This window comes from Sabethes cyaneus, chromosome 1 (assembly GCF_943734655.1).
Source record: "Sabethes cyaneus chromosome 1, idSabCyanKW18_F2, whole genome shotgun sequence".
Classification (NCBI taxonomy): Eukaryota; Metazoa; Arthropoda; class Insecta; order Diptera; family Culicidae; genus Sabethes; species Sabethes cyaneus.
This window is the reverse complement of record NC_071353.1, coordinates 163,182,716-163,198,445: the sequence shown is the minus strand read 5'-3', so window position 1 is coordinate 163,198,445 and position 15,730 is coordinate 163,182,716. Positions and strand designations below refer to the sequence as shown.

General features: G+C 41.2%; 1 protein-coding gene across 2 annotated transcripts; it reads right to left on the bottom strand.

The window, feature by feature from the left end:
* Positions 1-3,324: 3,324 nt before the first annotated feature.
* LOC128745381 (uncharacterized) lies at positions 3,325-13,559 on the bottom strand. Of its 2 annotated transcripts, none has more exons than XM_053842441.1 (3): positions 13,492-13,559; positions 4,423-4,676; positions 3,325-4,345 (listed from the first exon to the last, which is right to left on the bottom strand). In XM_053842441.1, exons 2-3 carry the CDS (start codon positions 4,634-4,636, stop codon positions 3,930-3,932), a joined length of 630 nt encoding a protein of 209 aa, XP_053698416.1. In that variant the 5' UTR covers positions 4,637-4,676; positions 13,492-13,559; the 3' UTR covers positions 3,325-3,929. The 2 variants fall into 2 exon arrangements, with proteins under 2 accessions (XP_053698416.1, XP_053698417.1); XM_053842442.1 differs by lacking the exon at positions 13,492-13,559 and adding an exon at positions 4,863-4,907.
* Between the last annotated feature and the right edge of the window lie 2,171 nt (positions 13,560-15,730).

The window sequence follows — 15,730 nt, the reverse complement described above, 5'->3', positions numbered from 1 at the left end:
AGAACCGTTTGCCTTCGTGAACGATTGACTGCATTCCGTTCGAAAAATTGTTTAAACGTAAACCTGACATGAAAAATTTGAAATTTTTGGTTGTGAGGCCTATGTTCAGGTTCCCAGCGCTAGAAGAAGAAAGTTGGATGATAAATCGCGAAAGCTACTGTTCGTTGGCTACTGTGCAGAAGGTAAAGCATATCGCTTTTTGGATCCGATCACGAATAAGATCACCGTCAGTCGTGATGCTGTATTTCTCGAGGTAGGAAACAAGAACGAGACTGTACGCGAGACAGATCAGGTGTGCGAGAATGCCGGGCAGTCTCCGATCGAATATGAAATTAGAAGTGAAGTCGATAATAGAACCGACAAAGGTGATGAATCTGAAGAGGATGAGTTTCATGGATTCGAAAGCTGCAGTGACGATGATTCAAATCAACCGCGCAGATCGCAGAGGGCAACTCAAGGTGCTCTACCAGTGAGACTTCATGACTATGCAGTTGGGCTGGCTGCATACGCAATGGAACCTGCAACATACAGTGAGGCTTTAGCGTGCAAAGAAAGGGACCAATGGCAAGTTGCTATGGAGAAGGAGATAAAAGCTCTCGGAGAGAATAACACGTGGACAGTTCGAATGCCAAGTTACCGGAAACCCATATGATGTGAATGGGTATAACGTAAGCGTATTGGTAGCGCAAGGATTTGCGTAGCGTTTTGACTTTGATTATGCGGAGGTGTTTGCACCAGTTGCAATGCAGACGACTTTCCGGGTACTGCTAACTGTTGCCAGACAAAAACAAATGCTTATACAGCACATAGATATTGAAACTGATGCAAACCTTTACGGTCAGTTAGACGACGAAATCTACATGAGGCAACCACAGGGATTCGAAATCCATGGAAAAAAGGAGTTCGTTTGCAAATTGAACCGAAGTATTTATGGATTAAAACAAGCGGCTCGGATTTGGAATCATACTATCAAACAAATTCTAATCGATGCTTCTTTCGTGCAATCAAAAGCTGATGCGTGCCTGTACATGAAGGAGGTTGCTGCCGGTCAGTGGATTTATTTGTTAATATACGTTGATAATATAATAGTTGTCAGCTGTTCGAAAGCGGAAATAAGCAAGGTCGAGTTTATTTTGCAGAAAAGGTTAAAGATTACATTGTTGGGTGATATATCATGTTTTTTTGGAATCAATATTATTCGTCGTGATGATGGAATATTTCTTATTAATCAACAATCGTTTATCCGAAAAATCGAAGAGAAGTACGGTCTACACGAAGCAAAAAGGTCAAAAATACCGCTGAATACTGGATACTATAAGAACACAGTGGACTCTGAAATTCTGCCAAACAACGTCGAGTATCATTCACTTATTGGTGCACCTCTTTTATATATTTCAACTAATACGAGACCTGATATCACAGTGTGTGTAGCCATACTTAGTCGTAAGATTAAGAATCCAACAAGAGTGGATTGGACAGAACTCAAGCGCATTGTACGTTTCTTATCTGGGACATCGAATTACAGTCTTATGTTAGGCTCAACTGAGACACTGGTTTTAGAAAGATATAGTGACTCTGACTAGGCGAGCGAGGCGAGTGATCGTAAATCGAACAGCGGTTTTGTGCTCAAACTTAGAAACGGAGCAATCAGTTGGGCTAATCGGAAGCAGTCCTGTGTCTCTACGTCGACCATGGAGGCTGAATATGTCGCTCTTGCTGAAGCAGTTCAAGAAACTGTTTGGCTGCAAAGATTGTTAGCTGAGATTAACGTACCGCAGATGAATCCTACAATTATATGGGAGGATAATCGAAGCTGTATGGACTTCACATGCTTGGAACGACAGAATAGACGCTCGAAGCATATAGATACGAAATGCCATTATACCAGGGAACTTGCGACGACCGGTGTGGTGTGGTCGTCCTATGTTCGAATGAATCCAGACTGGGAGAGGCTGCTAGAGTCAATAGGATCGTAGCAACTGGCCCTGCAATTGTCCTGTACTCTAACAGCTGGCTGCGAAAAAAACATAAGGCTAAGTTTCGATAACGGAATGCACATAGGCTTTGCATTAAGATGACGAAAAGATGCCAGAACACGATAAAAAACGTTTAAAAGTACCTAAGCGACAAACAAACGGCAGAAACAATATGAAAATACGATGAACGACGAAAAAACATTGAAACAGAGACAAAAAGGACCACCAAAAAGCCGTCAAAAACTAAAAACTGCAAGAAATCATTTTAATAGCGTCAAAAAAGCGATAAAATGCTTGAAAAAGTCGTCGTAAGACAAAACGACAATAAAAACATTTTATATTCCGGAAGGGCTCAATGCTAGAAGCCTACTGCGACCGTCTTAAAAATCGTCTTTTGTGAAAGTTTTAGTTCACTTGACAACAAAGAGGATGACGAGAAAAGGGCCCGAAAAGTATTAAAAAGACAACAAACAACGATGAAAAGATGACAAAAAAAAAACGAAAAATCAATCGATAACATGACGACGTTAAATGAAGGTGCCAACAAAAAGACGACAAAAATGGTAAAAAACCGTTCTAAAAAAGTGACGGAAAATGCAAAAATGGAAGTACAGACAACGATGACGAACAGGTTACGAAAATGTGATGTAAAGATGGCGAAAACGTTTCTTTCGGCAAAAAGAACGAAAAGACGACATAAGAACGACAAAAAGTCGACGAAGTGGTGGTAAAAAGACAGCAAAAAGATGAAGGAATAATGACGACAAATTGATGACAAGTAGCCAAAATGTTGATGAAAATAAAAGCCGGAAGACGACAAAAATACGACGAAAAGACACCGACAAAACGCCAAATAAGTGACAAAAAATGTCAAGAAAGATATTGAAAACGACGAAGGCGTTGAGGAGATAATAAAACGACAGCAAAACAGCGACAAGAAATGCCAAAACAGACTACAAATGAGGACAAAAAGTCGCTATCAAAAGCAACCAAGAACGTTACACAAGACGGTAAAAAATAATAACAAATTGCTGGAAAGAAACGAAAAGACTATGTAAAGACGCCAGAAAGGCGGATGTTACAAAGAACAAATCAACGAACCAAAAAACCACACGAAGAAAAATGAAAGACTGAAAAACATAGATGAACGACGAATGATGAAAGATCAATAACGAATATCGAGAGTAAGCGTTCCTAGTTAATTGTAGTCAGTTACTCAGTTTTGTACTTTTTTAAAGATTGGAACTGGCTGCTTGAAACCAATGTTCTCTTGGTGACCATGTGTGGAAACTGACGAGAGATAGAACACTGAAGAGGCGACCTTAATCATCGGTATTTAGTAGGTATTTTAAAATCTTTATTATCATATTTTTAATTTGCACATAAACGTAACGAACGGTAGATTTTCGCTCTTCAACTAGTGTTTGTAATGTGTTTGTGTGAATCGGTAAGATCTCCTTTCACCCCACACACTTCTAACTTTAAGATTTTATCTTGGTCTTCATTTACATTACAAAGATTTTCCTATGCTTTGAAAATCAGAAAATGTTAAAACTTCATCACAATAAACTGTGTGTCCGCGGTTGGAACCAACGACGTGTGTGTGTGTGGGAATAAAAACTTTCAAATTTAACAAAAAAATACGTGACGTATTCGTGTTAGTAACCGTGAGACAATCAAGCTTAAAAGTACGTAATTTTCTCTGTCTACGTTAGTAAAATGTTAGGAAATTTCTTTTAAAGCATATGTTGTTTTTTCTTCTTATTGGTTGGTCCGCCCCCCATCGGGGCGTGTAAGGGTAAGATTCCAAATTTAGGCCACATTTTTGTTCCATCAATCGTAAAAAGAATTTTCATTCCACAATTCTGTGTTGTGCACGAGAAAGTAGTCGTTTGGAGGGAAACAACAAAAGAGCTCCTCAACAGCCAGCGACCTCGACGACGACGACGACGACTACTGCTGCAGTTCATCCGGATCGAGCTGGATCGTCGTGTGGTTCGAGTACAGTCCGTAGTTGCCACTCTGTTCGTAATCGTCGCCTCCTTCGTCCTCGCCGTCGGCCATCATCACTTCGGACGCGCCGGGCTGGAATTCAGTGCCAGCCGGTGTCGATTCGTCCAACGACTGCAATATGGAGTACTTTTCCTCTCTCGACGACATCTGGTCTCGCTCCTGCTGCTGCTGCTGTCGTCGATACTCCTGGATCAGTCGCGTCAGGTTGGCCGACTCGTTGATGGCGGCCGATTTGCGTGCCTTGATAGTCTTGCTGTGAATCAAATTTCGATACAGATTGGTGTAGAACAGTTCCGCTGGGACTTCGCTTCGGTTCGCCAGCTGAATCGCTAGATTGTCCGGGATGACGATGTTGTCTGGAAATGAGAAAACAGTGAAAATTTAGATTAGAAATTCGCCTCGAAGACTCTGGTTTTGGTGGCAGGAAACGGACCAACAGTTTGGGTTTTCGCTATCGCTTGGTTCGAGCTCGGATCCCACAGGAATATGTAGTAAAGCGAAAGCATTATGGCCACCAGTGAGACGCACAGAACGTACGCGGCCACCGTTAGGATGCGGATCGCCTTCTGGTTCTGCTTGGCTTCGTACAGTCGATCCTTGGAGTCCTCGCCAGCGAGTTTAATCTTTTCCTCCGCTACGTAGCTCATGCTTAACTCTTCGGTGTGTCACTCAATTACCATCGAAATTCTGTTGAATCATTTTGATTAAAAAAAACACTATCTTAAAAAACTTCAATATTAAACTTTCATAGTCTGTTGGAAGGCTAGAGAAAGACAGAAACAGTGCATGGAGTCTTTAATCATAGTTTTAATGGTGTAATTAGATCAATTTTACGGTCAATATTGGTGCCGTGATTCCGCCAATCCTACCCACATTGTCAATATGGACGAAAGCAAAAACTGATTATCGAATCGACTAATCTTTTTCCCTCATGTGGCAGACGCATCGCCTACCCAGCAGAGCAGCAGCACAGCGGAGCGGATAATATTTTGATAAATTATTATTGATTTTCGCTTCACCATCCAACCATACCGCATGACACCGCGCTTTTCTAATCTAGTAGTCGGGTGGCTGCCCTATACTGTGTCCCTATAGTGACAGTAGCGTTTAGGGTGGTAATAACGAACGATAACAGTGCTAGTGGTAGTGGTTCTAAGAATTTTCTTCCTTCGTAGAAAAGCTTTTTCCCAACGACGACGACGACGACGATGACGACGGCTGATTGCGGTAAATATTACTCTTTTCCCATTCCGCCCCCAAAACGCAGCACAATCTATCTACCCCATCCGCCAAATGGAGAATCCCTCCAATCCATCCATCCATCGTGCGAGTGCCTACGGTCTGTTCTCTGTTTTGGTCTGTTTGTTTAATTGGAGTTTAGTCTCACGTATAGTCATAGTATGTATAGGGGATAAAGGGTTCAATGGGGATTGTAATCGAACCGAATTGGTGCAAATTTCGTCGTGTTTAGAAGATCTCTTAAAGTGAAATTAAAATTTTAAATATGATTTCGAACTCGGGCTCAGAATATAATACACTCCCTCCACAATTATGGATCACTTTTGTGTTTCAAGTTAAATAACTCAGTTAAACAAACTGTTTGAAGGTATGAAGCATTTTTGCAACAAAATATACCCTATTAACTAGCTTTTAACACATAAAACATCCTTTAAATACCGACATTGATGCTTTTTTAATGAGCGTACAAAGTTGTTATCGAGGATCTATCAAAATATCTGTCGTTTTTTCAATCAGCATAAGCAGTACGTTTCTCATTCATAAGGTTGCTATGTGACATAATCACCAATTTTCGAGCAAAAACTGACTCGTACATAAAGATCAAGCTAATTTCTTTACGATTCAGCGAAAGTGATCCATAATAGGGACCAAAACAAGGTAATTTTTCACAATTATGGATCATTTTGATTCCAACGTAATTTTTACAAATTCAAACATTTTAGCACCTATTACAAACATTTTTTAAGCAGAATCGAAGCTGCACAGAGCTGAGTTTTTGGAAAATGCTGTTTCTGAATTACGCAGGACAGGAAAGCTTCGGAAGGCAGTAAAACGCTATGATGGTACATAAGCAACGGTTCATCGCAAAAGTTAAGCGAATGTTAGCTCTCATACAACAATTTCACTTTTTAGAGTTTGAATTTACTGGTTCTTCGAGCTTTCGGTCAAATACGCGCGATTTCCCTCCATGTTTATTTTTCATTTTTTCGGTTTATTGTCGCCTTTCCACTATTTCATGCAGAGTCGCATCGTAGCAGCGATTAAATTAAACTTACTTCGATTAACTTTTCCGAGATCCACTGTACCTACTTCGTTAATAACAATTCGGAAAAAAAGAAAACTTCATACTATACTAGTCTTTTCGGAGCCAACGCAGCTGGTGAGCCTAAGATTTTTTCCAGGACAAAAAATCAGTCGTGAAATCGCGAAAAGCATGCCCAAAGGCTGATCGGTAGGTGTCTACGAAGAAGGACGGCAGGCATTTGAAGACAGACCAAAAGCCACACAAGGTCTTTCATACGATTTGAAACATGTTATTTTTATGTTATTACATGATTTGAATAAAGTTTATTGAGAGAATTAGCTGCAAAAAGTGTATTTTTATTTTGATCCATAATATGATGAAAATTGTTTCATAATATAAGCTTAATTTCCGTGGAAAACTTGCACTAAATGGTTTCATAACTGAATCAATTGAAAGATTAATAAACTGCTCTTAAACAATAGTATGCGCTACAATTGATTGATTTAAAATCATACTTCTGCTTAAATGGTCCATAATTGTGGGGGAATTGTACGTTTATTGTAATTTATAGAATAGATTAAAAAAGCACTAGTTGAATACCTAAGGATCAAAGCAACCCGTGGCCGTAAATGGACGTCCAAAAATTTTCACATCCGATTTTTTCTAGTTTATTTTTCGGGAAAAATAGTATTCCTCTTAAGTAGAATAGTTTCCACGTTCGAAAGTTGTATTGTATAGTGCAAATTTAAATTAGACTAATCTCAAGTTTTTAGTCTTGACCTTGAAATGCGGTCATACATATATATTAATATTTTTTGAAACGATGGTTCTACAATTGATGAAGGGACAGTAGGGGAAAGAATTTAATTGGAATGTTTTTAATTTCAGAAGATGGCGGTTCAATTCCTGAAAGATGACGACTTGCATTTTTAATTAGCTTGCATATACGAATTCAAGTTATTCGAAATTTAAAATATAGCTTATGACGTCAAAGCAAAATAAATTTGACGCGTTCCATATTTGAAATTTAAAAATAGATTTTTTGGCTGCATAAAGGTTGATGAGATGTTGATCAAGCAACTGAAAAAGCATTGCAAAACTATTTCTCGTTCTAAAAATAGAATTGACAGCATTGCGCAAATTGGTTATTTCAAAACACGCAAAAGCCTCTATTAAGCTCCATTGCAGCTTTGAAAGCAGCTACCCAAGTAACAATTTCAGGCTGATCAATAGCTGAATTTATTCAACCTGTGGCTGAACTATGGTTTAGTTTTAGCAATACAAACCTTTTTTCAGCTCTAAAACATGTATATTTTGTGATTTTATCAAGCTTCGGGTTTGCTAATAGCTGCCTTGGAAGCTGCAATGGAGCTTAATAGAGGCTTTTGCGCGTTTTTAAATAACCAATTTGCGCAAAGCTGGAAACAAGGCGCACAGAGATTATATAAAGGGCGATATAATTGCTTTACAAGTGTTTTTCTGCCTCAAACGAAATAGGTTGTATAAGTTCTCCAATTTCGGCTGAATAAGTATTGTAGAATTGTTTACATAAATTTTATTCGATGCATATTCAGCTATGGCTGAATAATTATGGCAACTAAAATATTTAATCAGCGCATAAGGGCTGTTTTTTAAGATGACATATCGTTTATTCAGCTAGTATAGCACAATTATTGAGAATATTGACGGGTTGTGGAGAGGTTGAAGATGCGCCTAATCTGCTTGGGAGACTATTATATGAAGCAGCTGATTTACAGCGCATTCGTTGGCTGCTTAATCACTTATAGGATACAGAGGCCTTTACTTCAATTTATTCAGCGTCTACCACCTGTATTCAGAGTTAAATCAGCTGTGACCAAATCAGTAGCATTTTAATTCAGCGTCGGTGTTTGTTGGGTAATTATTTATAAATATGGGAACGGATGGTACTGTTGTCCCCGTTTCTTCTTCCCCTGATAGATTCGAAAATATATCATTGATCAAATTATTTTTGTTCTTGATACATTTTAATAATCATCTCTGCGGTAAATGTTGCTTAGTGGGCTTGGCCGATTTGATATTTACTTTGTATAAACACATCTTCGGTATTATACATAGTAAATATTAATACAAGACAAGATGTGCGTTTGAGATTAGCTCTAGCAAACAGCAGGGTCAAACTGGCTGGATATACATTAGATTGATTGATTGATCAAAATGCACTAGTTTAAACCTAAATAAACCGAGTGACAGAAAAGTGACCGGTTTAATCCTCCACCTTCACGGGTCCCGAGAAAATGACCTGCACTTAGTCCAATGACGTTTCGAACGCAACAACAACCCGTCTCGTTGAGAGCCATCAATCTTTGGGTGCCTCCAAAGGACACCGGTTTGGTTGCAATATCGTCGCCAAGAATGCGAATCCGCCCCTTTGCAACCCCAGCAAGGACCTTATCAAGCTTGCGCGCGCAAAACTGCAAACGTGATCAGTTGACAGCGATTTCCATGGCTGGGTTTCTTCATGGCAGCTTTCACAAAGCAAATCTAAGAATTCGACCCTGAACGCTCTCAATTCTCTCAGCGCTGTTGTTGTTGGGATTCCAAACAGACGAACAGTATTCCTGTATAGAACTGACCGCACCAGTGAACAGTAAAGTGATTTCAGGCAGTATATGTCAGAGAAATTTTTCGCGATCCTAAAGATAAAGCTTAAGGACCTTGAGGTTTTAGTGACAACATACGAGATATGATCCTTGTACATTGGCTGCGAATTTAAGATAACACCCAACTCTTCGATACGCGAAACATGTTCAATTACTGTGCCTTCGAGCTCATAACGAAACAGGATCGGATCTTTCTTTCGGGAAAATGTGATTGCTGAGCACTTCTCCGGGTTCACTATCATTCAGTTTACGTCGCAACAAGTGGCAAAGGCCTCGAGTTGATTTTGGAGAAAGTGACAATCGTCATTCGTCAACCGAGCGGATCCGGAAATACATTTTAAAATCATCTGCATAGGAGAGTCGTGGGCCCTTAATGGTCAAATTAACGTCGTTGAAATAAAGTACAAAAATCAGTGGGCCTAGGAGGCTTATTTGAAGTATACCTGACAAAGCTGGTTAGCTACCGGATCGATAATTTTCAACAGCAACCACCAACTGTCGGTGAGATATGAGCGTGGCGATGATGGCGTGGTTTATTTTGTCAAGGCTGCCGACAAGTCGGTGTATAAAACATCTGTTTGAGCTCGTTGGGCCATATCTACCGTTATGTATAATTAATAGTGGTAGTGTCAAATAGTTTCGAGACTGCCCTCAGCGATATGATGCCTCCATAGTTGTCTACTTCACGTTTACTTCCTTTTTATGTGTACAGGGAACATACGTGCAAATTTTCAGCACGACGGTAAAATCCCACTGGAGATGGACCTTCAAAATAAACGGTGTCAGCGAGCAGTCTATGTGTCTCTTCAGGAATACGGAAGGTACTCCATCGGGTCCAGGATTGAAGGACTACTTAAGCTTGGTTCCCGGCCTTCGAAATCATCTCGACATTGATATCAATGGCACCCAGCGTTTAACTCTTTGGTGAAAACACTTGCAAATTTCTTGAAAAATGAAACGGCCTATATTCTGAGCTGCGGCAGTAACTTCCCCGTTGCATTCCATTGATAACGGGGGCCCGGACGCTTCACGTTGCTCGTTAACGTAGTTTCAGATAGACTTCGGGTGATGCTTCAATCTTCGTTGACTACTGTGTTGATACCGCGAAAAGCATTGGCGTCTGACTTGGCTGCACAAATTGTTTATCCACACATAGTGAAGTTTTAGTGAAAGTGTGCGAAACGACGTGAATCGTCTTAATGCTACTCTTTTTGTATGACATACGTAGCTCATTCGTGTGCCAAGAAGGATGAGAAATACAGCGTAGATTTCTTTTCGGTACGTGTCGATCAATAGCATATATCAAGACATGTGTGGCAGCTCGGTCGAAGATGATCGACAAAGGTCTCCTTCCACCAGTATACCGAGCGACGTTCATTGGCTGCACGTTCCTAGGCATGGTTATCATGCTCTCGTTAGGTCGTTGGTCATCTCATTAGCAGTCAGATTCGAGCGATTATTGTTCTCTGCACTGAGGACTTGCACAAATACGTTATTATCGAAGACTTTCATCCGATTGATGGACCTTAGCCTCCGCAACGGTGGCTTCCGTCGGTCGACCTTGTACCACATAGCTTGATGGCCGCTATACGTGTACTCCATCGTACACTTACCAGCCCATGTTGGCCAACAACGTAAGGCTAGTTTGGACGAAGTTTCCAGTAAGATGCATTTGACTGCCAAGAATAACAACTGGTGAGCTCGTTAGTTAGCTTATCTAGCATCCATGTAGACGCCAATGATTACAGTGATCACATACCCTTCTTGCTCGTTCAATACCACCAGTTGAATGGGATACCTGTCTATGACAGTGACCGCTGTCATTCGACCCTTGTCCGTCCTTGCCTGTTACATGCTTATTGTCCACTTCTGCTGTACAGAACAGGCATCTGGGTGACTTGGAGCACCTTTTCGCGAAGTATCCTTCGCCACATCTGCTATACAGTTTAGACGGATCGGGAGTTTTGCACTTACCTGCCTGATGGCCGAAGCTTATACACTTAAAACAGCTCTCCACAAGCTGTTTGATGTAATCGCACACACGGTCCATCCAACCCTGATCTTGCCAGCCTGCAGCATTTTGCAGGCAGTCGCTTTTGGCACATTGATTGTTGCAGTTTGCAGTATGCCATAGTGTATACTTTAGCCGTAGTATACTTCAAGCTTTGGACCGTCGGATGACTTTATAGGTCGAGGAACATTTCGCCCGCTTGGGTTCTGTGGGTCTTTACTACATTCATCCCAAGCTCTTGCAGCGTGGGGTTCGCCTTCACCTTGCGAAGTAGGTCAGCGAATAATAGTTTGTCTCTGAACTTGACTACAATCGTGTCGCCATTCTTGTGGGCCTTTTTCGGCTTTACAACTGCAGGCTCTTTTGGCTTCTTGGTAGGTGGCTTCCGTTTAATCATCCGCCACGACTCATCGGTCTCACTCGTACCACTCGGGACTTCTTTCATCTTCTTAGGCTAACTTCGCAAGTAGCAAACTTTAGGTCTATTTAGTTGAAGCAACCGGATTTCGACTGAAATTAGTCATAATTCGATTACCACAACTACTTTTGTAACGACCGTGCTAATAGGGTTAGGCGTCTCATCGGACGGCCTTGGCAAGATCTTCAGCGATCTCGCATCGTTTACTCAGTTCCTGCCTTTCCGCCTCTGAAGCCATGATGCTGAAGTGGATACTCACCGATAGCTTTTTAATATCCAAATGGACGTTAGACCTCATGTTGATCAACAAGTACAACTCGTCTGTCTATCTTGTTAGCTCTTCCAGTTTGCTACTAGCTGGAAAGGTTACTATTCCCGCATCGAGAGGGTTCGCTTGTGCTACTTTCTCGGGACCATTGGTTGATATAAGCTTCTATTGCTTCGTACTACTGCTGTCTCCTACCTTTCTAGCAAGTTAGGAGTGGTGGGAGTTTACTACTTTTGTCAAAAGCGTGCTCTTTGCCAACATTCGCCTCCCCCGATTTCGAACCCTCTTTATGTTTAATAAAGAGTTGGAATTGGGTTCCAACTCTAAACCGCTACCTCCACTCGGAATATGTAACCAGCTTTGTGATTCCATGGTCATCCATGCAAACAGTGAGGCCATGCGAAGGTTGTACCGCTATCCTTCATGGGGGTAGGGTGAAGGGCGCTGGTCAGGAATGTTACATCTGAGCCTGCAATCACCAACTTACACATGGGTAATGAGTTTCGAACGTACTTAGAGACCAAACAAGGTTTTACTAGGACAGAAGACACTTAGTAGATTAACACAGCTGTCAGCCCTATCCGTATACCGCATTCTTCCTATAACTGATCCTAATGTGCACTCCCAAACGTGACTTTTTGGTTTATAGTTCTGGGCTCTAAACAAGAGACTACGGCGTTTGCAACTGATTTGTCGAATTTGTGCAACCACGTGGAGGTTATCTGGTTGACATAAGACCCACATTCCATTGGTTCAGGGCACTCGCCGGTCGGTGTCCAGAGCTCTGGGGCAGGTCCAGAGTTCTGGGGTTGGTCTAGAGTCCTGGTCCAGCTCTAGGTTTGGGGATTCAGTTGATCCACTCTACATAAAATCCTTGTCCGGGAATACATTCAGAGAGAGAGAGAGAACATATCGGAGAGCTCCCAAAGACAGATGCAAGAGCAACGACGGATAAAATGAAATCGCTTGGTTTGGAAAAAACAATTGTGCGGAACTTGACTCCTCCTGAAGCACCACGCTTTGATGATCTCTTGGCGTCCACGGTAGAGATCGTCCAGGTGACAATTATTCCGGCAAGGAGGTAGCTCATGATGGCTTACAGTTGAGGACAGTTATGCGATTCTTCACCAAATCAAAGTGATAATGAATTTTCGTGCAGTGCAATTTAGATAATTGCGAAGCTAAATAATGTCTTGAAAAATGTTACCGGAAAAAGCACCCATCAAAGTTCATCATTTACCGATAGAAAACACAGCGCTCAAAATAGTATCTGTGTTAAATTTATTTATTTCCAAAACTTCTCATAATCTGCCGTGGTACCAATCGTACCCCAACGTCCCTTTTCGGTTGCACACATGTGAAGCAAAGTTTTCCCACGACACCATTCCCGCCGCATCGCCTATACTAGCACGAATACGGATATGAGTGGATTGAAAGGGGTGGGGTGGGTTGAATCGGACAGGAAATCCTGAATTAGGCCAACGACGTAGGTATTACGTAGAACGCTGCAACCGCTTTTTTGCGTTTGCTTTTCACAAAGTTTTTACCTGCCTACTATGCATTCGCCAGGTAGCCCGTTCGTGACTGCGGTACACTTGTATTTCTTTGTGTTTCAAAGAGGAACTTTTAAAATGTCATTCTACGGATTTGAAGGGTCGGTCTGTGCTACGCTCTGCTCCACAGACCAACAAAGTGGGTTAAGTGTTCTCCACTACGACGCTACTGCTGCGCTGTTCTGCGATTAGTTCTTCAAATTTTATCTCACACGGCAGATCTGCAGAAGATTTATATCTTCCTTCCAAGTGCCAGACCAAAACGTCATAAAATATGAATTACATTACCGACATTCATTGTTTTGATTAATCCAACACACTTGAAAGCATTCGCGCACATTAGTTACCTACAAAGTTCGCATGCACTGCTCTGAACTGTCTGCTCGGAACACAACTTTCCCCTTTCGGAGGATTGTGTGATGAATAATTTATAGGTTTCTTTCCTTGCTTCACCCGCCTCACTTTTTCCGCTGTTCAATACGGCAAAACCAATAAATCCGCTCCGTCTGATGTTTGCTCAAGGAGCGTAATAAACTGTACATTGGCTGCGGTCCTCTTTGCCACCACACCACACACTCTAACCGCAACTGGTTAAAACCTCTGTTCTGCGTTTTTTTTTTGCACTGCACTTAGTAATTTTCAAGTAGATATTCAGCACCTACTCGAGTGCGTGTCAGAAGAGAAAAAACATAACTAGCCGCCACACGACCGCGTAGCAAAGAAAAACAATCTATTGCTTTGATGGAAAGTGAAAATTTTTCTTCAATCCGAATGCGGCTCCGCCGTCATTTTCCGATCCGAACCGGATCGAACGCAGCCGAACTGAATGGTGAAGCTTGAATCACACTCTAGCCTAGAGCACTAAAACGGATAAAGCGAATGATTTTCCCGCAAGCAAAAGTGCCACGACCACGACACGATAAATCCGAATCGAATGAAAAATTTTTGCTCACTGGCTGAAAACAAGCGTAGTCCTATCTAAATTCACTACTTCTCCAGTCACTTTTCCGAATGCTCTGCGTCGCGGGTTGGGAAAATCTCTCTCACACAGACATATAGGCAGGCATACGGCGAAACCCGAATGAATGAGACTGCTGCGCTGCAGTGAGTGAGATTAATGCCGTTTTGCAATTGTGCAGTTGCAATCACAACAGAATCGACAGACGAAGCAGCCGTTTATTGTTTGACAGTTTGACGATTCGTCACTATGGTAATGGCATGCACTTTCTCTCGCATATTTTTCTTTTGGAGGAAAGTTTCATCGACCTAACGAAACGCATGCGTGCGGTTTCGGTTGGTTGGAAAATTCGAACCTGAGAGTATTCGGTGAATTTGAATTTGGCATGTTTGTTTACGATCTATCCGGCAGTACATAGTCTACCAGCTGGTAAACATTCTATGCTCTAAATAAGGGTAGGTTGCTGTTGCTGGCAAGAGCGAACGAACGACCACAGTGCGAAGGAGTTCGCGAGGGTTCAATGGAAGCGCATGGTCGTTTGATGTTTTCGCTCTAAATCCGGGAGAGTAAGATTTGAAACCTTTTTCGTGGACGATAAATTTGTGTGCATATTGTTAATTAATTAAATTTTGATATCGTTTATTTGGGCACATGGTGCATGTTGTGGAATAAGCACAACACTCCTTAGCTCAGCAAATACCGCGCCGGTGAGAAATTCCGTTTAGTTCTGAACGCTAAAGATACATTCCAGCGTTACGAAACTTTATCCCTACTACCCATATCAGTTCCCCTTTCACCAAATCCCCGGCACACAACTGGAGAATAAGATTCCTTTGTGTCACCTATTTTGCAACATATAATTTGAATAAGTTTTGATATTTAATTTAAATCTCGTTAGGAAAAACCAGAAGAAAGTAGCACTTTTCACTAAACAGATCAGACAAGAAATGTAATTACCCAAGAAATTTTTTGTAGCTAGACATTAACAAAGATCATTTTATGAATTATGTAGACCAGGCAGAGTAAATCATCCATATTTCATTCTTTCGGTCATTCGGTTCATTAGGTCAGAATGTCTACGCCTTTTAGGAATGAATGCACAAGAATGGAAAAACCAACCAACCAGGTACAGTTTAGGGAATCAGGCAGTAGATAATTTTCCACTTTTCATTTTTACCTGGATCAAATGTAAGCCTTAAGAACAGAAAAGAGAAATCTCGAATCCTTATTGAAAAATAAGTCAATCAAGAGTAAATGAATAGAAAAGTAGGATAACTTGAATTTCTATTGGAAAGTAGGAAAAAACAAAAGTTATCTCTCTCGCATTAATTAGTCATATGGATTTAAAATAATTTAATTTGCCTGTAACTTTCTATAAATAGGTTAGTTTTTGGAAAATAAAAGTTAGTACTTGTTAGTAACTCAGACGAACACACGGATTGTTAAGGTAACTCTCTTCACGAGATCTAAACGTATCCATCCACTGGTTGTTGAGCATCCGAACGCTACACCGTGGTTAAAATCACCCTTGTTAAGCATCCACGGAACGACGCTGGATATTCTTTCCTGGGTTTAACAATCAGCAATCCAGCCACCTTTTTTTATCTTGGTAGCTCCAGTGAGCAACC